At 42.0% G+C, this 25,377-nt stretch overlaps 1 protein-coding gene across 2 annotated transcripts in view; it reads left to right on the forward strand.

Annotated features, from left to right (window-relative positions):
• The window catches only part of syne3 (spectrin repeat containing, nuclear envelope family member 3), a 79,780-nt gene that overhangs the window by 21,428 nt on the left and 32,975 nt on the right, over positions 1-25,377 (forward strand). For both annotated transcript variants that reach the window (XR_011244815.1, XM_069536284.1), the window contains exons 7-11: positions 3,483-3,619; positions 10,399-10,573; positions 11,670-11,852; positions 17,057-17,200; positions 21,942-22,076. Coding sequence is in view for 1 of the 2 variants with exons in the window: in XM_069536284.1 (XP_069392385.1) it covers positions 3,483-3,619; positions 10,399-10,573; positions 11,670-11,852; positions 17,057-17,200; positions 21,942-22,076 (774 nt within the window). In the remaining variant the exon portion in view is untranslated. The remainder of the gene's footprint in view (positions 1-3,482; positions 3,620-10,398; positions 10,574-11,669; positions 11,853-17,056; positions 17,201-21,941; positions 22,077-25,377) is intronic.

A 25,377-nucleotide genomic window follows, 5' to 3' on the forward strand; every position in this document is an offset into this window, starting at 1 on the left:
CTTCCCTGATGGCACGGGCATATTCCAAGATGACAATGCCAGGATTCATCGGGCTCAAATTGTGAAAGAATGGTTGAGGGAGCATGAGACATCATTTTCACACATGGATTGGTCACCACAGAGTCCAGACCTTAACCCCATTGAGAATCTTTGGGATGTGCTGGAGAAGGCTTTGTGCAGTGGTCCGACTCTCCCATCATCAATACAGATCGTGGTGAAAATTGAATGCAACACTGGATGGAAATAAATCTTGTGACATTGCAGAAGCTTATCGAAACAATGCCACAGCAAATGCATGCCGTAATCAAAGCTAAAGGCGGTCCAACGAAATATTAGTGTGTGACTTTTTTTTGGTGTTGACTTTTTTTTTGGCCAGGCAGTGTATATCGTGCATCTCTATTCAATAACACTGTTTTATAATACTGTCAAATGACCTAACAATACCATAGAACTTCCAGTGCTCCAAAGTTAGGGTGGAAATGATACTGCCCTACTCTGGCAAATGGAAAGAAGTTAATCCCATCTGTAGCTACACAGCATGCAGAGTCAGCCCTTAAACATCAGGACATCGTCGGCCATGTGCAGGTAGAGAGAGAGGAGGTCTTACCAGACTTTGTAGTGGTCCTCCTCACTTAGCTCTATTTACATAATAGAGCTGACCATGCGCCTTAAAGGAAAACAGTTAAAGGGGGTCAGGAGGTTCGTCAAAGTATGAAAACAGTCAGTCTGTTCCAAGAAATCTATACTACAGCATTTCAGCAAGAATGTGTTGGTGTTTGCTCAGATCATTTCACCACGACTGCTTCCTCAACTCTGTACAACTGCAGTTTCACCAGCAGCTTAACCCTCAAGGATACAGCAATCCCTGCACTGCTTACCCCTGCTCAAGATCCTCAACCATTAAGTAAACAAATGAATGAAGTAACCTATTACCTCACAAACAAGGTAGCATAAGTGGGTGATACACTATTTACTCTTGTTGTGGTTGCGCTAGCATTAGCACTGTAATGCTACATGTTTTATATACTGTTCATTTTATTGATCTTTTTCTATGCATTGTTTTTTGTTCTGTTTTTATCTATATAGACCTTGAATACTGTGAAAGGCGCCTATAAATATTATTATTATTATTAACGCTAAGGCATTGCTAAGTAAGCACAGAGCAGCTTAATTTTAAACATGTTGTGAACCATAGAAACAACACATGTAACGTTATGTACAGTCACATTGTTGTTCCTCACAGTGGTTTTAATTAACCAGCACTAACATTATGTTTGCTATCTACTTTGCTGCTGTTGGTACAACCACCGTCGTCCCCAAGCTGTTTATGTCACATGTACCGCTGCTGAAACAGCTGCACCCTGGCTAAACAAAGAAGGCGAGAGTGGAAGGTGTAATACAGTCCATGAGGCGAACATTTGTGTTGTAACTGCATAGCCTTCACATTGCTTCTGATTTGAATTGCACAGCTGATGTTGCACTGTAAATATGCATATTTGACTGTGTGTGTGTACGATCACGAATGGTGAGCACGCCAAAGACACAGTGACTATGAACAGCGAGGCACACTGGAGTTATTTTGAAAATCTCCACAGTAATTTGTCATCGGTCCTCTGTAACAGGCTAATAATGTCCACCTACTTGTCAATGCTAATTGGACATATGAAGGAAATAATTGTATTTATTTTCTTTTTGATGGAAAAATCAGGTTCAAAATCATTCTACAGTAGAGGGTCCTGGAGGATGTGGAGAAGTTGAGCCCACACCACCAGACTTCTTTTTTGGAGGCCTTTCACAGTGTGATCCTATGCTTGGGGGGTGATTTTCAGCAGTGAAAATGTAATGTTCACATGAAATCATCAGAACTCCACAGTGTGCAAGTTATATATATTATATATACTAAATATATTACAAACAGCACTGTACAAATATTTTCCAGGTGAAGGATATATTTATTGTAAATATGCATTTCAATTAACATCATATTAGCTATACACCAGCCACAATTTCTCTTATCACAGAAGCTAGTTAAAAAATATATAAAATAATATGATTTATTATTATTAACTACCATTCAGGCTTTTTAAGGCCCTCCCTACCCTTTGGGGCCCTGAGAAGTCAGTTCCACTTTCCCCCCACTACGACAGCACTGTGAAGCAGTACAGACGTTACTCCGTACATTGTCCGACTGCCTTGCCAAAACAGGCAAAAACATCCTCCCAAAACTAGTATTTAACAGCGAGTTCTTCTGCTCCAGCAGGATACCGGTGATAGGCCTGGTTGTGTAACACTCAAAGTGCAGTCAGCCAATCAGATGAGGGCCTCATTAATAATAATGAGGCAGGCGAAAACAGCCTGTTCTGTCTGGAGCAGAAGAGGGATGGAGTCATGGAAATACAAATTGCAGTAGTTTTTTCAACTTACAACCACTGATATATCATCTTAGGGCTACAATACCTCAAATTAAATCCCAGAATTGTGTAAAATATTGGGCCTTTTAAGCTGCAGTGTTGGAGCATTATGGAAAAAGATGACCAGGGCATCATGGATATCCAGATTGCAAAACATGGCGGCGAAAAGTGACTTGCAAAGGTCAAACATCAAACATGTTGCAACATCCATGACATCATCCATCTTTTTAAGCCCAATTCAAGGTAAAAAAAAATTACTTGGTAATGTAAGCTGGTCTTTAATAAATAATAAGTATTTTTGTTCATTAGCTATATTAAATGGTAAATGGTTATATTTATATAGTGCTTTTCTAGTCTTGATGACCACTCAAAGTGCTTTACACTATAGTTTTCCATTCACACACATACATACAGTGCTTCTATAGCTAGCACTTTTTTGTTGTTTTATTGGGCAGTTTGGGGTTCAGTATCTTGCCCAAGGACACTTTGGCATGCAGATGGGAAGACTGGGGATTGAACTTCCAACCTTCTGGTTGGAGGACGACCGCTCTACCCCTCAGCCACAGCCACCCTAGAAATGTCTCTGTCCGCTCCAGGATGTCGCATCCAAAACAGTACCCCGGGAAACGAACCACAAATAAACGTTCTGGGAGGGACCAAGTGGAAGGATAGGCATGGGGGTGTTCTATAGTTGCCGCAGATTTATAGATTTAAGTCAAGAACAACATGTTCTTTAGTGTTCTTCTCTTTTCTGTTCCAAATGCCAGATTTTTTCCCCTGCTTTTTCTTAAACCCTCCTAAAAAAAAGAAAAAATAACGAGGTATGAACTGAACCGTGGCCCAAAATATGAGGTCCGAACCGCGGATTGGGCCTATTGTTATATAGCCCTAGTCCCTCGCGTATCACAAACTGAAACATATATATGACAGAAACCACGGACCAGACTTCCACGGTATATATATGATATGATACTATAAGTGGTATAATTGGTGGACTTGTCGGACTGTTGGCCTTGAGTGAACATCTGCTGTTGTGGCTTATATTTTCTTTACTTATGTTGTATGTTGCAGGGTGTGAAGAATACTCTGGCAAGGGAAGAGTCCCAGGTGGAACTTCTCAAATCCCAGCTCAAGGAGCTCTTTAAGTTCTCAGTGGACTCACGGCAACTTTCTGATGATGTCCTGGCTGTTGTCAAAGAGCATCAGAGGTATGTGACAGAAAGCCTACCAGTATCTTAAAACTCTGAAAGATATATCATGTAGGCCATATAATAACTGCAAAGTCTTTTTAAATATATCTGCATAAGCAAATGTTTGGATTTACCTCAATTTCCATTTACTGAGAATAATCCCTTCCTAAATGATGTTGGGGCAGTTGTGGCTCAGGTAGAGAGTCACCTACTAACCAGAGAGGGTCATCTTCCACTAACCAAAAGGTTAGTGATTCAATTTCCAGCACCTCCAGTCTGCATTTGGAAGTGTCCTTGGGCAAGTTTCTGAGTTCCAAATAGCCCTCAATGGTTGTACCTACAGTGTATGAATGTTGTGGGTCAGAAACAATGCTGCATATAGATACGCGTGGGTGGGTGAATGTGACTTCTACTGTAAGGCTTTTTGAGTGGTTGATAAGACAATCCATTTAACATTTACATTGATTGTTTAACTTTAGAACACGGTTGGGGAACAACTGGCTTTATATAGCACTGTTCTAGTATTACTGACTACTCAAAGCGCTTAACAGTAGGGCTGCAACTAACGACTATTTTAATAGTCGACTAGTCACCGACTATTGAAACCATTCGTCGACTAATCGGATAATTATTATTTTTTTCTTAAATATAGCATGAAGTTGCTTTAATTATGTGGCAAATGATAATTAACACAAGAAAGATGGGTACTTCAATGAAAAATGCATCTTTTATTCAACTTTGCTGCTGATTCATACAAAAAGTAAATAAAAATGTCCTTTCTAAAACCAATTAGGCACAGTGCTTGGTCAGTATAGACATAAATCCATAAATAAATAAACCTCTGTCCATTTTTTAAGGACAGGCAAATGTGTTTTATAAAAAATAAATAATTAATTAAAATTAAGTAAACATTTTTTCCTGTAAACCAAGGACAGGCCCATTAGCAGCAGTAAAACAGTAAATAAAACAAATATTAAGTGCGTTTTGTGAAGTACATTCAGTGGTCAACTGCACAGTCTGTTGCAAAAGAACTCTACAATTCTCAACAGTTTGAAATCTAACGGTTTTAACAACTGACGTTTGTAGATACACAGCTGAAAATAAAGCATTCAGGGTTGTCCAAATACAAGTTGTAAACATGGACTGTGTGATACAACCTGGACACAAACCTGTCATGGTGGACAGACCAGGTTTAAAATGAGGCTCAGGCTATGTCATTCAGTTTATTCATACTAAGAAAAGTCAGCATATCCACATGCTCTCGTGTGAGGCTTGCTCTCTTCTGGGAGCAGATATTTCCTGCTGCTGAGAAGATTCGCTCTGCCGGGGTGGATGTTGCAGGAATGCACAGAAGAGATCTTGCTAGGTTTGACAGTGTGGGAAAACGCCCCTCATTTTCTCTCCACCAGCTGAGAGGGTCATCCTTTTTGGCTATTGGTGCCTCTGTGAAGAACCTCTGAACTGCCCTCCTCACCATTTGGATTTTTTTGTCCTCCTGGGTTTCCTCCTCTTCGTCACTCAGACTGTCAGTGTCAGACTGAAGAAGGTTATCCAGAGCTGACTTTGCCCCTGGGACATTACCCCTCCTCTTCTGCTCTAGCTCAGGGTCATCATATATCCCAGTCTCGGCCTTTGCTTCTTTTATGGCAAGAACCTCAACTGTACTTTGCACCCTTGTGCGATCTTCAGGTGAGATAAACTTCATCTTTCTGAATCTTGGATCAATGGCAGCTGCAAGAACAAGTGGGTTGTCTCTCTCTGCAGACACAGTGTTAAGATTCTCCCATCTCTCACTTATTCCTTTTCCTGCAATGGCTAGAAAGGCTTTTCCTGAGCTCGTCTCAAACTGGGTTTGCTGTATGGACCATTGCAGCCCTTTGACCAGCTGTGGAAGACATGAAGCAGTAGCATACTCCTGTCCACTGAGGAAAACGGTAGCACAGTCAAAAGGCCCCAACCCTTGCACCAGCTCTTCAAGTAGCACCCACTGCTCTGGCTTCAGGTCAAAGTAGTGCTTGCCTCTTGGTGTTACCTCAGGGTCAGAGAGAGTTGCAGTGACTGGCCAGCGCTGCTCCAGGAGTCTCTCCACCATGTAATAAGTACTATTCCATCGTGTACTGACGTCTTGGATCAGCTTGTGCTCTGCGGTGTTAATTTGCTGCTGCTTCTTCTTCAGTTTTGAATTTGCCAGCTCACTTCTCCTAAAGTGCTCCACTAAGCTTCTTGCAGCACCAGTAGCTTTGTTGATGCTGGGCTCTTTGAGGGCACTGTTGACGATAAATTGGTGGGTGTGCCCAGCACAGCGGACTGAAGACCAACCGTGTTTTTCTTCCAGGAGTTGGGCTGCCGCCACCATGTTAGACCTGTTGTCGTGTACTATTGCTTTAATTTTGCTAGGCAAGATGTCAAATCTCTCTATCACCTCTTCCATCCATATCATGATGTTCGCAGCAGTATGCCTCCCCTCCAGAGGTAGAGTGGCGAGGTTCAAAGTCTTCATTTGCTAGTCTTTGGTGATGAAGTGACACGAAACTCCAAGATATGCCTCTTTGGCACGGCTGGTCCAAACATCAGACGTCAGTGTGAGGGAGCTGTTGACCTCTTTTAGGATCTCCTTTACCTTTAAACACAAAAGTTGATTTTTGTAAATATTTAAAGTGCAAAAACCTACATGTCAACAGAAACTATTCAACATACGAGTTTTACTGTTTTAATAATTGCAGCTACTCTATGATTTTACCAAAATTAAGTTATGTATTTCAGCTATTTTAATATATATATGTAAATATAATATATGAATGAAATATATAATTGCTTTTAAATGAAATTTGTGATTGCTTGTATGAAATATGTGTGATTGTTTATATGAATTATGAAATGTGTGTGTGTGTGTGTGTGTGTGTGTGTGTGTGTGTGTGTGTGTGTGTGTGTGTGTGTATTTTAAACAATTACCTTCAGAAACGTTGTACTGTGTTTCTGCTCCATCAAGTGGGTGAAATGGGTTCTGGATGGCAGGATGTATTCTGGGTTGAACTGGGCTATCATCTGTTGAAACCCGGCACCATCGACCACGGAGAGCGGCCTCATATCATAGATCAGCATCTGCAATACTGACTCAGTGAGGGCAGTCACCCGTTGCGGGGTGCACATCTGCCTCTTTTGCAGAAAGGGGTCCATGGTGGCTCTCTTCTTCGGACTGCATGCATTTAATTTAAAATACGTTTGTCAGGCGTAACGTTAAAGCTCTCTTTTAAAGCGAAAAAAAAGTTTATAAAATGTACAATGTACATCAAAAAGAAAACATGTATTGGCTTGAATGTTACTTGAATCTTACCGAGGCGAGTCAGACTCCGTTTCGTTCAACTGCCCGACGTGCTTTCTCTTTAAATGCTCGTCTATCACCGAGGTGCTGCCGTGATACGCAAGGTCTGCCTTACAAACCTTGCAAGTTATCTTTTTATTCTCCGTATCCAGGCTAAAATGCTCCCAAACTTTAGACGTTTTGGTACGCGTAGCTACTGTGTTGGACGCCACCATTTCTGTGTACGTGACGCCATGTGCGACTCTCGGCAGAGATTGTAATTAAATGAGAGTCCTCACTCTGTTGGAAAAACACGTCTGGCGACAATAGTCAACAATGGAATTCATTGTCGACTATTTCTATTATCGATTTTTGTCGACAACGTCGACAAATCATCGCAGCCCTACTTAACAGTACAGCTCAGACAGGTCAAACACATTCGCACAGTGCATCTATGTGCAGCACTATCTCTATAATACATCACTTATACACTGCCGGCTGGACGGCCCAAGGGACACTTCTGCTATACTGCCTGAGCCACAACGGCCTCACAAAATTAAAGATTAAAATGGCTTCAAGAACAGAAGTGCTGGTCCTTATGGTCCTAAACACACGTCAAGAGGCTCAAGCTCTAAAATTAAAACTATTTTGATAAGGAAGAGGGTTCTAAAATGCCATAACAAGAATGAGAAGACTTTTTGCTGGAAAAAAGAGCCATACAAATCGTGACACTTACCAAAGGCAAGGTTCTCTGTTGTTATGATAGAGTTTCCAAGGGTCTCTCCATACTGTGATGAGCTCCAAACCCTGACTGAAAATCTTCATATAGATAACTTTCCTGGAGAAATTCACACTGTTGATTGGTTACAACTTTGGAGGTTGGATGTCGGTCTGGAGTTGGCTAATACCTCTGGGTCCAGACTGGGGTTTTTAGAGAAGGTGTCTGATTACAGCTAGCTTAAAAGATTGTGGTACATATTTTGATGATAACGATAGATTGATTGTATTCAGTAAAGCCCTAATTATTATGGGCAGAATTTCTTTTAGGAATGGGATCTAAGAAACAAGTTTTGGGTTTGACAATTCCTGTTCCTGAGAATGTGAGCACGCCTCAGAGGAGGCTATCATAGAACATTTAGGCTAAAAACATGGTGCAAATGACCTCTTTTCAAATCGAATATGAATGTCGGGTATATGGATACTTGGATGACACCACACAAGCAATATGGAGGCATGTTATGTTTTATTTCTGTTGTTTTTTATGTCTGAAGAAGGGGTCCTGTTTACTTCAATTGTATTGGATTTGGCTGCAACCTCCCCTCCACCGGCATAGTGGCAAGTCGATAATGAGTTATTTTTCATTATTCTATGAACTATCCCTTTAACTAGTTAAACAATCGTGTTTTTAAATTTCAATTGGGGTAGCATTATGCTATTCCAATAAGGGATTGGTAGTGAATGTTTTTAATCCAGCTTTGAATTTTACTGTCTATTTGGAGACACAAATTCATAATGACAAATCCAACATTGGATGATTTCTGTGATAAATGTATCTGTGTTGAAAACAGTAATTGTTGTTGTTGGTTGTCAACCAGCAATCCCACAATGCCTTGGGTTGAGTCTGTCAACCAATCAGTGGCTTTATTCCTGACTAGTTGACCAATTAGAGGCTGTGTTCATGACTAGGCATGTCTGTGGTAGCTCTAATAGCAAACACACTGTGCAATTGAATAACATGAACCCATCATTGAACTCATCCTGGGGCCGGTTCTACAAAGAGTTCAACATACTCAAGATATCTTTTTGATATCCAGGTAAACTTGACCTAACAATCGCAATCAGGCTAAGTGGTCATACGAAGCTGGTTATCAACTTGTTAAGTGAACCCAGGTTTGTCTCATCAAGATCTGCTGAATGTGTTACATTACATCACATTTCATTTAGCTGAGGCTTTTATCCAAAGCAACTTACAATAAGTGCATCAACCACGAGGGAACAAACCCAGAACAACAATAATCAAGTAAGTACATTTTGCTTCAAAAAGCCTAACTACAAAGTGCCATATAAGTGCAACAGTTTTTTTTAAAATTGGTTTTATTTAGTCTGCAGCGGCAGATATGTAGACTTTCTGCTGTCCTGGTGTCCATGGGGAGCTCATTCCACCATTTAGGAGCCAGGACAGCAAACAGTCATGATTTTGTTGAGTGGTCAACTCACAATGAGGTAGCAGCAAGCCGATTGACAGATACAGAGTGGAGTGGACGGGCTGGGGTGTAAGGTTTCACCATAAAAGGATTTTGTCAGTCTTTAAAGTCCCTTGTCCTCCTCTGAGACCCTCTAAGAATCCACACCCTGCTCCATGGGATCCTCTAAGAACGCTGATGTCATGTTTCAAAGGAATTGATTGGTCAGTGGGTGGTGCTTTTATACAATCTGTTAAGGGTTCAGTGTGTAAGATTTAGGTGAAAGGGATCTATTGGCAGAAATATTATTAAAAATGATCCTAGTGATGTTTTCACTTGTGTGTTTCATCTAAATTGTACCAATAATTGTTTTCTTTACTCTAGAATGAGCCCTTTATAATTATGTACTTTATATTTACATCAGTAGCGGGTCGCCTCTATGGAGGCAGCCATGTTTTTTACAGTAGTCCAGACTGGAGAAACTAAACAGTTTTGAAGGCTTCCACATGCCACACACATGCCCTGCAGGAGAAAAAACAGAAGGGGGAGGGGGAGAGAGAACACATAAAAATCACATGATAGCTTAAAGTTGATCTCCAATTTAACCTGATCTTAACCTTGAAGTACACCTGAAGTTACCCCAATAACTGCAAATCCTGCTTCATAGTACAGGCCTCTGGTATCTAAAGATTAGTTGTATGAGTGGTGTGATGTGGCCCTCTGTCTCATTGAATATAGGAACAGCTTTGCACAACTGTTTGTTGTAAATATAAACAGATGGTCACCTCTTGGTAAAAATGTGAATCATTTTTTATGTGTGTTGGTTAGAATGTTCATCTTTTTTCTCCTGATCACAGAGAAAATTAATTTCTGTGAGATTCAATTTCTATTTTTTTTCTTCTGCCTTTATGGTCATATAGCTATTTATATATTCTTGGGACATCCCTGCAGTATACATATTCTAACAGCCCTGGCTGTCCTGAAAAAAAAGAAGCATATAACTTGATTGTGCCTTACAGGGTTGAGGTCATAATACAAGCATTAATTCACAAGGAGACTAGGCAAACCAAAAATAGAAAGAAATGGCTCCAGAGGGTTTAAATGGAATTGAAGAGACAGGATTTATAAATTAAAATTTTAAATATACTGACCAGGGTTGTTAGTTTTCTTAGTTTGGTTGTATACTGTACATAGTATATATAACAAATAAACACGTACTGCTATAAAATTCCTTTCACAAGAATCTTGATTGTAATCACTGAGAATATAAGACAAGATGTTGAATATACCTCTGTTATGTGCTTTTGTTGCAGTGTGAAATCTAGAGCAACCAGGCTGTGTTCAGAGTTGCAGTCAGGGCTGAGAAACATTCTCCAGGACCCGCTGTTGGTCTACACCCAATGGAGCCACATGGTCTCTCAGGTGTTGGAGGCATCTGCTGAGGTTACTGACTTCTCCCATATTGCCATGATAGTCCAGAACATAGAGGTAAAACACACACGCACACACACACACACACACACACACACACACACACACACACACACACACACACACACACACCCTTCAGAAACTTTTAATTGTCTGCCTCATTCATGCAGAAAAAGTCCTTTTCAAATTGAGCTATGTCTCCAACATCAAGAAGCGTCACTTTCACAGATACTGTACAAAGTAATATTTTCCTGTCTCAATCTACTGTGAACACAACATCAGTGGTCCACTTTTGAAACTAATGGTTCTTGTGCTAGTGTCGTGACACATTGTCAGCAGACACGTAGATGATTCATATTTAAGCCAAATGCTTAAAAAAATGTAAACTGCTGGTAGTTGAATGAGAGACATTGAATTCTGCAGTCACCGCTCTGGTTGACATTTCTACAATCAGCATGCTGCCTGTACACTCCCCGGGCGCTTTCAATAGCTGCCCACTTCTCCGTGTGGTCACTGTGTGTATTGTGTTCCGTGATGGGGTAAAAGCAGCGGTCAAATTTCCCCATTTGCATGTAGTGCTGTGTGTGCATGATTGTGGGATAATAAAGAATCTTAATCTTAAAAACTAATTATGTGGTAAACAAAGCTTATTTTAGTTGTTTCAGTGTGGCAGTACTATAGTGCGGTCATTATGTATGAGGATTTGATCGAGCATTCGCATTAGCAAATGTATAATATTTGTTTGAGCACTTAAAGGTTCAATGTGTAAGATTTAGGTGAAAGGGAACTATTGGCAGCAATTTAATCCTTGTGATGTTTTCACTAGTTCATTTCATCTAAATTGTATGAATTATAATTTTCTTTGCCCTAGAAAAGGCCCTTTATATTTAAATACTTTATATTTACATGGAGGGGGTACTCTCTACGGAGGCCACCATGTTTTTTACATTGTCCAGACTGGACAAACTAAACACTTGAAGCTACCACAGGTTCTTTTTCATGTTTGGAAGGGGAGGGTGAGGTGAGAGGTGTTCAGCTGTAAGATGCAATTTTAACACTAGATATCACAAAATCTACACACTGAACCTTTAATTCTAGTGTTTAGTTTGTTGTATAGTGAAATTTATTGTGAAAATTGTGTCCCTTTTGTTAGAGCCTGTTGAAGGATGGTGTCCAGTTGCAGGAGCATTTCAGCCTGCTGCATGTGAAGGGAGACCTGCTGGACTCTGTGTTTGGTCATGAGAGGTCTGATGCTTTGCAGGGTGAGCTGGGTGCTGCCATCAAAAACAGAGAGCTGCTGCACACTCAGCTGCTGCAGAGGAAGAGCAGATTACAGGTACCACGATGTTATTGTCTTTATTTGGTTTAAGTGTATATTACTTTTAAATATAAACATATCATTTAGCTGACACTTTTTTCAAAGCAATTTCCAATAAGTGCATTCAACCATGAGGGTTTGTTTTTATTTTTAGACCATCATCTTCTTAGAAGATGCTGTCCTGATGTCAATGGGGAACTTGTTCCACTATTTGGGAGCCAGGACAGCAGACAGTTGTGATTTTGTTGCGTGGCTAGATATCCCTCGCAGTGAGGGAGCAACAAGCCGATTGGCCAATGCAGAGCATAAACCATCTGAACCTGACCAGACCCACAAACTGTAAACCCTATCTTTTCCCTCTCTCCCATGCACTCACATAAGGCTACATACTTGCGCAAACACATAGAAACAATGCATCTTTCAGATTTTAACAGTAAGGTAAAGTTATCTGTCTGGTTTCTGTCTGGGTGTTACAAACACTCTGTTTGCACGTCACTTGTTGGAGCTTAGCACGCTACTTTTAGAGTACTGTGCTATTTCACACCTTGCTCAGTTGTTCACCATGGACCAGTAATCCGCTTACACTCCAGATTAAACTTCAGCACGTTGTGGTGACTTTGTTTTGTTTAACTCTTTGAACTGTCTCCTAGTCTGTGTGGTGTGCAGGTGCAGGGCTCCTGGATGAGTTTACAATTGCTAGTGGGGACCCTTGTGTTAACAGCTGTCTTAGTGGCCAGTAGCACCTGGAATTGACCTTTGTACTGTCTCTGTTTCCAGTGATGTCTGTGATCCTTAATGAGAACCCAGTTACCAGGTTTCAGGTTATGGAGGTCTGCTGTAGCTGCAGATGGCAGGGCACTTATCGCCTGTGAATGAAATGCTAACAAAATAGCAGAGAGGTTACCCTCACGGTTGAATGCCCTTATTGTAAGCCGCTTTGGATAAAAGCTTCATTTAAATTATATATAATGTAATCTTCACATGCTGTTGTGGTTGGAGGTGGGTGTCTAACTGACCCTACACCTGTCTGATGGGGTCTACCAAATAAGATTTCAAATGGACTGAGCCCATATTTATTTCTCACTCATTTGCGCATGTGCAAATATACCATTGAGAGTGGTTTAACCCAAGTTGGACTGGTTTCATTACAAAATTTTGCAAGTTTTGACATTCTATTTCAGCAGCACCTGCACTCTGTGGGGTAATGAGAGCAGTGATGACATGTCAAACCCAAGATAGTCTGATACTTCTCTCAGGGCTTGGCTTACAAATCTTGATCTGATGCAACAGTTGCAACAGAATCTAGTTTCTGAGAGAAAGGAGAAACTGGACACAATTTACCTCCATATTTTTGTGTCAAAACAGATGTTATGTTGCTGTTCCACAAACTGAACAAAGGGTATATCAAGCTTTGGCAGTCCCAATGTGGGCAGACTGTAAGGAAGTCTTTAGGTCAGCAAAGGCTTTGTCAGCTTCATCAGTCCTGGTCAGTTTGCCGTGCGCACTGAGATTTTTTACAATGAATAACTCCGAATAATTTGGAATCCACTGTGTATGATGTCATTCCTAGGAAGCTCATCAATACTTAGTGGTTGGTTTTGGCGCTGACTGAAAATGCTGAATCGGTTTGGAGATTTTGGATTTTCCCTCACAAACTCCAGGACTTTAAGTATAGCCCTGTGGACACCTGAATTATAGCTGAAGCCTTCGATGTTAACCAAACTGGAATGGGGGAATACTGGGATGAAAACATTGACCTTCTGGTTTTAGGATGACCTGCTCCACCCCCTGAGCCATGGCTGCTCAACTAAGGCAGTAGAGTAAGTTTTGTTTTATATAAATCGCCCCCTCTTGCTGTACAACTTCCTTGGATCCCATATTATGGGACTGAAGTCATTCAGGGCCTGTTGTCTTCTGAGCCATTGGTCCCAAATCATGCCACTCCTAATAAACAGACTTTTCCAGTGACACTCCTTGAAGTCAACTTGTGAATGAGACAGACATACAGCAGACGTATCTTTTTACAGAAAATACATTGCATAATTAACTTCTATACTTCAACTGGTTTCCTGTTTTATACTTCCTCAAACCTTTCATCTGGTCCTTCTGAAATAGCTGCTGTACAGTGTAATGAGTCAGATAGCATGTGATGTGCTGCCTTTGTACAGATTTTCAATGAGAATAAGGTGAGGTGCTATGTCACTGAATCAACACAAGATGGCAGCAGTGACCAATCCTAAGTATACAGCAAAGCATCTGGAATGTATTGAACAAATTTAGTGGATACAGACATTTTAGAAACTTTTAGACCATCCAAATCCGATGTCAAGACTTGCACCTGCACAAGAGTCCATCACATTGACTGGACAGTAATAGTAAGGTAATAGAAATGCGTGCTTTACAGTTGAATCATCAAGAGCACAGGACAATGGGTTAATATAAGTCTCTGTAACAGAGTGATACTTTGGACAGCTATCAGTGGCTTTATCAGAGGCATCTAGAAGAGAACCAGGCTCTGCATTACTTCAATGTCAATGCATGAGGTGCAGGTATTGGCTTCTTGCTGCTATTTCAATTACGATCATGGCTTCCAACGATTATGAAAACAAAGAAATCAACATAATAATCATCATTATCCCGCGTTTCAGTTTGCAGTGAGGCTCATGTTTTGTCTGGCCTTATGAGCCAGGCGTCATTGCCTACGTGAGCTTCGCCGTGGTCCTGCTGTGTGTCGCAGCATTTCTCCCTCATATCTGCAGTGGGGCTGTAGTGAGGTTTCTGGTAAATGGACTGTATTTCCTCAAATAAAAGTTGGATGATGTGAGATAATTTTCTATGTCTATTCTGCTGAGCAACGGCTGAACCGCACTGCTCACTCAGGCAGTGTAGACACTTGAATCAGTTGACATGGGCACCAAAATGATCTATCTTCAGTAAATACGTGATGTTTTCAAAGTCAATGAGTAATCATGTTAAATTATCGCGATTACAATATTGACCAAAATAATCCTGATTATGATTTTTGTCATAATCAAGCACCCCTAAAAAAAACAGGATCTGTTCACTTATCCAGGTTGCAAACTTTAACTTCTCAGTCAATACAGTCTAAACATGCTTGAAGGTACTCCACAGCCTCCCTGGTCCACTGGTTCTGTCTGTGAGTATCAGGTGGACCGTGACGTGTCCAAATGCAGCGTGGGGGACAGCATTATAAACACACTGACTTTTGTGTATCAGTCATCCAAAATGTTCTCCTCTGTGGTTGAACATTTAATAAACTGGTTATTTGGGGAGTTCATGGCTGAGATTTCTGAGAAGTCACCCCTCCACTCACCTATCTGGAGCTGTGCATCCTGCACTTTGGCTTATTGACCCGCAGTAACCAGAATGAATTAGGCAAATTCACAGGGTGTATAATGGTTTACAATCTATGAAATGGAATTTCATTTTGCAGGTAATAGGTTCGTTTCTGTCCTAGTCTTGTTAGATCTTAGTGCAGCTTTGGTTCAACGTTTAAGAACCAGTTGGGTTTTCCACGGACTAGAGCCGCTGTAGAGCCTGTCAACATATCTACGCCTCAACTGTGTAAAGGAACCCACAAATTGGTGCTTATTTTATATTTTATTATATATATATCCATTCATTAATTCAGTCCATCCCGACTCTGCTTGATGTCTTCTCTCTTTCTCTCTCTCTCTCTCTCTCTCTCTCTCTCTCTCTCTCACACTCTCTCTCACTCTCTCTCACTCTCATATTGACATGGGGCAGCCATGGCTCAGAGGCTAGAGCAGTCATCCTCTAACCAGAAGGTCAGTGGTTTGATCCAATTCTTCAAAATGCCAAACTGTCCTTGGGCAAGATACTGAACCCCAAATTGCCCCCTCTCATAGAGAAAAGTGCTGCACATATGCACTGTATGAATGTGTGTGTGAATAGGTGAATGTAAAACTGTCCCATAAGAGTGATTATCTACAAAAGTGCTATACCATTTAGACCATTTACATGCAAACACACAGACTCTGCATGGTCCCCCCTACAACCCGCTACAACCCTTTGGAGCCATGGGTCCACCTGCTGTGCATGTTGGACCATGAGGGAGGCAGGAATGCCTGGGGGGACCAACTCACCCTTGGAAGACCATGCCAACGTACACATGGAGATTCCCGGGCTGGATTAAGCCCATGACCTGAGACTGTGACTCCACCCCCCCCTTATTTCCTTTTGTTCCCCTATTTTTTTTTCTCCACTCACCCCAATTGGTCCTGGCAGAGGCTGTTCACACTGAGCCCAGTTCTGCCGGAGGTTTCTCCCACCTGGGAGTTTTTCCTCCCTGCTGTTGCTCATGCTTGCTCTGTGTTGCAAGTTGGATTTTGTCTTTTTTAAGATCTTGGACTTTTGTGCAGCACCCTGAGACAATTGTTTGTTGTGATACCGTGCTATATAAATAAATGTGATTGATTGATTGATTGACAATTAAAAAACTGATGACTGCATAATGATTTTCTTCAGTGAGTAAAACCTTCCTCATAGCTGCACGCATTTATTCTTTTATTCAACCCACCTCCATACCACGACTTGGTTGCTCTCTTCCTCTCTCTCATGCTGACACTTAAACAACCCATGGCCAATAACGGACTATTTGTACATACTTCAAATACTAAATATCTTGTCTCATTGTCCAAATTGCATATTCCTTTTCTTCAGTTTATAAGGTTTTTATATTTTTTTTTGTTGTATTTTTTATATTTATGCTCACACAAATCACACCACAGCAACTTCCTTGTGTGTGTAAACCTATTTAACAAGAAACCCTGATTCTGATTCTATAGAGCTTGTGGTGACTATAATTTAGTCTTGGAGTTTGGATAGTTTTTCAGATTTCCATCCTGTTTCATCTTGTTTTCCTCATTTCCCATAGAAAATGAGGAAAAAACAGAAAACTGTCACTGATATTTGCACCAAATGTTAAAGTATCTTCTCCTTGTAAACATGCTCAACATTTTAGCTTTGGGTTTCTTTTGCATTACATTCAGTTGCAATAACAAATATAATTTGAAAAAGAGTTCAAAGGATGTGATAATGTGCTATAGTTTAGAATTGGCTCAAGCTCCTTGTGCAGACTCATTTTACTATAAAGAATGTGAAAACAAGGACATACTCTGACTTCAACATACAGTCCAGAAATTACTGATGTAATTACTATCATCTTTTCTTGCTCTAAGGCCTTGATCTCAAGAACCAAGGATTTTGGTGATGCCTACAAGTTGATCCACACTAAGATGGCCTATCTTCAAGACCAACTGGTGATAGCGGATGGACTTCACCCTGACATTTTGGCCAAGAAAAGTCAGTTGGACCAGTATAGGGTGAGTGAAATGTATTCAATCTGAAGTATCTGACGAAAGACACAAATACTTGATGGAATGTTTATACACAAACAAGTCCATTTAGGTTTTTTTGCATGCTGTAGCCCATTTCCCACATACGCTTTACACATTGGTCATTGTGGAGGTGAAGGGGTGGCGAGAACCTTCACCTGCACCACTGAGGATCAATCAGCACAGGTGAGAGCTGTTAGCTGATTGATCCTCAGACGTTAAAAGGAGGCAGCAGAGCTGCCTCCAGAAGAACACCTGGGAAAACACGGAGAACACTGAGAACTCCAGGAAGAACGCACTAGACTCGGGAGAAGAACGCTCAGAGAACACTCCAAGAAGCCAGAGGTCCAGCAGATAGGGCTGGACCCATTTAAGTTACATGTGTTTGGTATTTTCAGTTGGACCTTAATAAAAAGATGCTAAACCCGCAATGGTTGAACTGGTCCGTCTCTGGCTGTCGTGGGGGGAACCCGGTGGCGTGGTCGAACGCCACACTGGCGCCTGAACAGGGACCTCACACAGCCAGAGACACGGACTGGGTACAATCGTTGGGGAAGGAGACGGAGGAGATCCTGAGGCAGACGCAGGAGAACCTGAGGCAGACGGAGGAGATCCTGAGGCAGACGAAGAGGATGAGGCTTGGGCGTCTCACCTGTGGCGCCGAGCTGGAGGGGGCGGGGAGCGCTGGTCCCCGATCGGCGGTGAGGCCGATGGGTCCGGCTCCAGGGTCAGCGGGGAAGCTGACGCCTCCGGTTCCAGCGCTGAGGTCGGCGGGGAAGCCGAGACCTCCGGTTCCGGTGCCTCGGTCGGCGGTGAAGCCGACACCTCCCGGGCCGACTCCTCTTCCTGCTCCCGTGTCAGCGGAGAAGCTGACGCCTCCGGTCCCGGTGCCTAGGTCGGCGGTGAAGCCGACACCTCACGGGCCGACTCCTCTTCTTGCTCCAGGTTCAGCGGGGAAGCGGACGCCTCCGGTTCCAGCGCTGAGGTCGGCGGGGAAGCCGAGATCTCCGGTTCCGGTGCCGCGGTCGGCGGGGAAGCCGACACCTCCCGGGGCGACTCCTCTTCCTGCTCTCGGGTCAGCGGGGAAGCTGACGCCTCCGGTCCCGGTGCCGAGGTCGGCGGGGAAGCCGACACCTCCGGGTCCTGCTCCTCTTCCTGCGCCCCGGTCAGCGGAGAAGCTGACGCCTCCGGTCCCGGTGCCGAGGTCGGCGGGGAAGCCGACACCTCCGGGTCCTGCTCCTCTTCCTGCGCCCCGGTCAGCGGAGAAGCTGACGCCTCCGGTCCCGGTGCCGAGGTCGGCGGGGTCTCCCGGAGGGCGGCGCACTCCTGTTCCGGGGTCCAAGGTGCCCGTGCGGCGGCGCCCACCTGCTCCGGGGGCCAAGGTGCCCGTGCGGCGGCGCCCACCTGTTCCGGGGTCCAAGGTGCCCGTGCGGCGGCGCCCACCTGTTCCGGGGTCCAAGGTGCCCGGGCGGCGGCGCCCACCTGTTCCGGGGTCCAAGGTGCCCGTGCGGCGGCGCCCACCTGCTGAGGGGTCCAAGGTGCCCGTGCGGCGGCGCCCACCTTCCAGGCCGCCTGAGAGAGGCCGCGTCCCGCGACGCCCACCTGCTCGACCCCCGGAGCGCCTCAGTCGGTGGGCTGGGCTCCTCCCCTGGCCGGATGGGAGGGGGGGGAGTAGTTCAGGCCGGATAGCTCCCGGGCCTGAGTTTGACGGTGGGGGTATGTGGAGGTGAAGGGGTGGCGAGAACCTTCACCTGCACCACTGAGGATCAATCAGCACAGGTGAGAGCTGTTAGCTGATTGATCCTCAGACGTTAAAAGGAGGCAGCAGAGCTGCCTCCAGAAGAACACCTGGGAAAACACGGAGAACACTGAGAACTCCAGGAAGAACGCACTAGACTCGGGAGAAGAACGCTCAGAGAACACTCCAAGAAGCCAGAGGTCCAGCAGATAGGGCTGGACCCATTTAAGTTACATGTGTTTGGTATTTTCAGTTGGACCTTAATAAAAAGATGCTAAACCCGCAATGGTTGAACTGGTCCGTCTCTGGCTGTCGTGGGGGGAACCCGGTGGCGTGGTCGAACGCCACAGTCATTTTTCAAAGTATTCTACATTTTTCTAATGTGGTTCCCAACCAATAAGCACTGACTGGTTTAATTTTTGTTGACCAGAATATCACATTACGCTCGCTTATTGTCGTCACATTGGTTGATTAATGAATCACTTAGAATTGTGGTTTGTTATTAAACTGAATATCTGAAAAAAAGATTAGATTAGATTATTTTTTAAATTGTGGTTTATACAATTTTATCTGCATCAGACTTAGAGTAGAGAGGAGAAGAGAACTACGTCGCTGTGGGAACTACAGTGTGGCACTGTAGTTCCCACAGCGACCCCTCCCCCCGATCCAACAGGCACCGGAGCCACGCCAACGGAGCCACGGCGAGTCGGCGCCTGTTTGATCGGGGCGAGGGGCGTGGCACTGTAGTTCCCACGACAACAACAGGCATGCTATCCGGTTGTCGGATTTAGCTTCTTTCTTTACAGCTGATGATAGATGGCTTAACATATTTAACCTACAGATGCCGCCTTATTTTGACCTACTGTCTATGACGTAGTCAAGGCGGGGGGCCGTTGTTGTCAAGGCGGTCGTCTTAACTATAAAGCGCTGCGGGAAACCCTGCATGAACACCACAGTGGATATAGGGCTGTCCCAATATCAGATTTTCACTTGAACAATTACGTCGGACTTAAAACAATTCACCAAAATTATATTATGATATCTGTAGAAAGTTTGATAATCAATTTTCTCTTTAATGTTTATTGTGTGTTTTATCTTGTTTTTGGCGAATGAGTTATGTCCGAGGACTACACAATAGTACCTTTTAAGATTGTGGAGATAGATGATGAGTTCATGGTCAGAGTGATCATAGATTTTTCCCCTTAATATATTAAGTTATTATTATTATTATTATTATAGCAGTAGCATTCATTTTTTATTAAATTAAAATGTAAAAACTACAAAAATGTAATACAATTACTACTATTGTTTCACATCCGCCTTTCCCACATACAAGAATTGCGAATCAACAAATCGCGTGCGCACATGCATACACTTACCACATAGATTGTGCTGTTTGTGAAGGTGCTTCAATGATATAAAAATGGAATGGAGGGGTTCATAGGCAGAATATGTCAGTTTCAGTTTTAATTTATTGATATTTTTGTGGCTGTAAATGAAGGTTTTGATCCTATCCCAAGCAAGTGGATAGTGAATGGGAGAGAGAGAGCACCTTGAGCCAAAATTAGCTGTCTCAACCACTCTCACAGAGAATGATAGCAAGAGACAGGATTTGCTGAGCACAAAACCTTAATTTTGAGCTGTACTCTAATAATGACTATGTTGGAGTTTGAAGTTAGTTAGTGACAGCATCACAAATGAAAGAAACAGAAATGATTTAGAATGTGCATGATTTATTTATTTATTTTAATTTAAAAACATTGAGTTTTCATTTTTACAAAGGAATAAAACCATACAACAACAAAACAAAACACAGACGAACAAATACACACTATAAATATATACACATACAGATATATACACACACAGTAATAATAATAATTGCAGTAAATAAATAAACAAAAAAGGCATTTTCTGTTCCTCATCTGACGGGAGCAGGTGTATTACATGATCTTGAATGCAGAGGTTATCATTATCCCTCCCCAAGTTCACTAAGCAAAAAAGATAAATCTTTGTCCCTAATATAATTTATTAATGGACCCAATATTGTTTGAAACATCTCCTTTTTGTTCCTGAGTGTATAGGTAATCTTTTCCAAAGGTAGACATAAAGACATTTCTTTGAACCACTGTCTAATACTTGGTCTCCCATTGCTTTTCCATGTTAATTCAATCAATCTTTTGACTTGTAATAGGCACATGTTTACAAAAATCTGTTGTACACGACTTATATTAAGTTTAGGTTCTATTATTATTTGGATTGATAAAATTCTCGGGTACTACCATTCCACCAACTTCTTCTCAGAATTCTCTCATTCTTGGACATTTCTATATAAATTCCCTTGTCTTCCCAACATCTGGTGCATGAATCTGGAATATTGGGGTTACATTTATTTAGTTTCTCAGGTGTAACATATATTCTCATTAACCAATTGCATTGTAGTAGTTTTAATACCATATTAGCAGTTTGAGATTGAGCATTCTTACATGCAGCATTCCATTCTTCTTTTGGAATTTCCTCTCTTAGATCACCCTCCCATGTTTTCAGTTTAGAGTCTGAGGATTCAAGAGAACTGTCACCCAACAGGTCTTAAATTCCTGAGATAATTCTTAATTAGATTTGCCTCCAGTGAGGATAAGGCTGGGATGATTATGGAATGATTCTGATGAGATCCAATAAAACTCTTCAGCTATAAATATTTATAGTTGTGTTCTTTCTAAGTATCCGAGGATATGTATGCTGGCAATGGAATCTTTTCAAAGCCAGATTCAATATCTTTTCATGCGGGCAAGTTTTCTGTAGAGTAATAGAACCTCATTGTTCTAAGTTGAATAGCCCAATAGTGCATGATTTATTTACACAATATTAAGATAAACACAATATCCATCATTAATTATTTAAAACATTACAATAATCATCAATATTGGGATATTGTGACAGCTCTGCCATATGTATTTTTGCATTATATCCAATGGTCTTGTGTGTCCTCAGATGATCCAGAGGGACCTGGTGGACTGTGAAGCCCACATCATAGCACTGAAGACTCTGGTCTCTTCCAGTCAGAGCAACAGGACTCAATTCGAGAGGCTGTATGCTGACTGGAATCATCTTCAAAAGGCAGTCAGGGTAAGATTCATTTCAATCATTGACAAATTATGATTCACAAAATAAGATTGTATAAAAGATTACAAATTGTGGCCCCTGATAATAAAGAATTACAATTATCAAGTATCGATATAATAAAGTAGTGGACAACTTTTTCTGCATCTTTTTAAGACAGGACATTTGTGATGTTATGTAAGTGAAAGAAGGCAGTCCTAGAAATGCTTTTTTAAAGGAGAATCAAAGGACAAACCAGGATCAAAGATTACTCACAAATTCCTGACCGTTTCACTGGAAGCAAGGGCAGTGCAATCTAGAATAGCTATGTCATTAGATAATGCATCTGAGAAGTGTTTAGAGCCAAGTATTAGAACATCTGTTTTATCTGAGTTTAATAGGAAAAAATTGCAGGTCATCCAGGTTTTTATGTCCTTGAAACAGTTGTTCTGGTTTTAATGATAAGTATGACTGGGTTTCGTCTGCATAGCAGTACAAATTGACAGTGTGTCCTGATAATGTTTCCTAGTGGAAGCATAAATAATGTGAATAAAATTTGGCCGAGCACAAAACCCTGAGGAATACAGTGATTAACTTTGGTGCACACAGATGACTCAACATTAGTTAGCACAAATTAGAATCGGTCTGAAAAATAGTATTTAAACCAGTTTAGGGCAGTTCCTTTAATGCCAATTAACTGCTCTAGTCTTTGTAATAAAATTTGATGATCAATAGTGTGACTTTTGGCAAGGCAGTCTCCATGCTGTGGTGAGCTCTTAACCCTGACTATAAGTCTTCATAGACATTATTTTTCTGGAGAAAGTCACACAGCTGATTAATTATAACTTTCTCAAGAATTTTAGACAGGAAGAGGAGGTTGGATATTGGTCTGTAGTTGGCTAAAACCTCTGGGTCCAGGGTGGTTTTTTTGACAAGGGGTTTGATTACAGCTAGCGGTCGTCCTCCAACCAGAAGGTCGGAAGTTCAATCCCCAGTCTTTCATCTGCATGCCAAAGTGTCCTTGGGCAAGATGCTGAACCCCAAATTGCCCCGCTTTGAGTGGTCATAAAGACTAGAAAAGCGCTATATAAATACAACCATTTACCATTTAGTACCGGTTTGGACCCCCTTTTGCCGTCAGAACTGCCATAATTCTTCATAGCATAGATTCAACAAGGTGTTGGAAACATTCCTCAGATATTTTGGTTTGAGATGATGTGAGCTTTGTGACATGGTGTATTATCCTGCTGGAAGTAGTCATCAGAAGATGGGTACACTGTGGTCACAAAGGGATGGACATGGTCAGCAACAATGCTCAGGTAGGCTCTGGCGTTTAAACGATGCTCAATTGGTACTAAGGGGCCCAAAGTGTGCCAAGAAAATATCCCTCACACCATTACACTATCACCACCAGCCTCAACCGTTGATACAAGGCAGGATTGATCTATGCTTTCATATTGTTTACACCAAATTCCGACCCTATCATTTTAATGTCGAAGCTGAAATCGAGACTCATCAGACCACGCAACGTTTTTCCAATCTTCTACTATCCAATTTTGGTGAGCCTGTGTGAATTGTAGCCTCAGTTTCCTGTTCTTAGCTGACAGGAGTAGCACCCGGTGTGGTCACCTGATGCTGAAGCCCATCTGCTTCAAGGTTCGACATGTTGTGTGTTCAGAGATGGTATTCTGCATACCTTGGTTGTAATGGGTGGTCATTTGAGTGACTGTTGCCTTTCTATCATCTGGAACCCCTCATCCATTCTCCTCTAACCTCTGACATCAACAAGGCATTTTCGTCCACACAACTGCCGCTTACTGGATATTTTCTCTTTTTCTGACCATTCTCTGGAAACCCTAGAGATGGTTGTGTGTGAAAATCCCAGTATATCAGCAGTTTTTGAAATACTCAGGCCAGCCCGTCTGGCACCAACAACCATGCCACATTTAAAGTCACTTAAATCCCCTTTCTTACCCATTCTGATGCACGGTTTGAACTTTAGCAAGTCGTCTTCATCATGTCTAGATACCTAAATGCATTGAGTTGCTGCCATGTGATTGGCTGATTAGCTATTTGTGTTCACAAGCAATTGAACAGGTGTGCTTAATAAAGTGGCCGCTGAGTGTATATCTTGATGACAACAATAGATTGATTTTATTCATTAAAGTACTAATTATTAGAGGTAGAATTTCTTTAAGTAACTTTGTATTCATGGGGCCTAAAATACAAATTGTGGGTTTAGACAATGAGATAACTGAGGTCAGCTAATCAAGGGTGATTGGAGAGAATCTGTCTAAATAATTGTAGCACGCTCGTGTCACCGCGGGTTCCTCGTTATAAACGATGTCTGACAGGGTTCAATTAAGTTGCTTTATTTTTTAATTCACACACACATCTACATCCGCAGATCTCAGTTCGTGTCTCTTTTCCTCCAGTGCCTCGCCCTTTGTCCCAGCACGCTACTGCTAATAAGAGGGGGGGGGAGAGTCATTAGCAAACACAGTACACCTGTACACAATCAGACTCTCTCCCTGGCACCAATCCCTGAGCCACCTGCCCACTCTCTCCCTCTTGCAACCGACACTGACCATCCCCCACTACTACAATAATTAATAGGATTATTTGCTGTTCCTGAGATTTCTGAGCTTGATAATGTAATGGCATCAACTGAGGGCATGAGATGGTAGATTTTATTTCACATAGTGGGAATTTTATCGTTAAAGAAGTTAATAAAGACATTGCTAATCAGGGATGGGGGAATACTGGATACACTGGAGCTGTGATCTGTCGGTCTGGCTACAGTGCTGAAGAGAAACCTGGGGTTGTTTTTTTTTCTATTAATATGGAGTAGTAGGCAGATCTTGCTTTGTGGAGGGCCTTCTTGTATGCTCTAACACTATCTTACTAGGCCAGGGGATTTTCAACACCGTTGTTGTAGCGCCACTTCCTTCCTAGTGTTTTTGAAGCTTATTTGAATTCATTTGTGTTGGAATTATACCAGGGAGCTAATTTTCTGTTTTACTCACTTCTTTCTAAGGGCGCTATAGAGTCAATGTTAATGGTAGAAAGTCTGCAGTGCTATCGCCAAGATGGTCAATCTCAGTGGAACTAGGGTTTTTAAAGAATTTGTTGATTATATCGACGGATGATGAGTTAAACGTAATCAGAATTATTTCCTTAAATTTAGCTCCAGCACTATCAGGTAGAAATCTAGTAAATTAGTTTTTGGTTAATGGCATGTAGTCTGATAATAAGAAAATCAAATTAAATTATTGTCTGATAGAAAAGGATTATGTGGAACTACTATTAGATGTTACATTTTGACACC

Source organism: Paralichthys olivaceus, chromosome 12, assembly GCF_024713975.1.
Source record: "Paralichthys olivaceus isolate ysfri-2021 chromosome 12, ASM2471397v2, whole genome shotgun sequence".
Lineage (NCBI taxonomy): Eukaryota > Metazoa > Chordata > Actinopteri > Pleuronectiformes > Paralichthyidae > Paralichthys > Paralichthys olivaceus.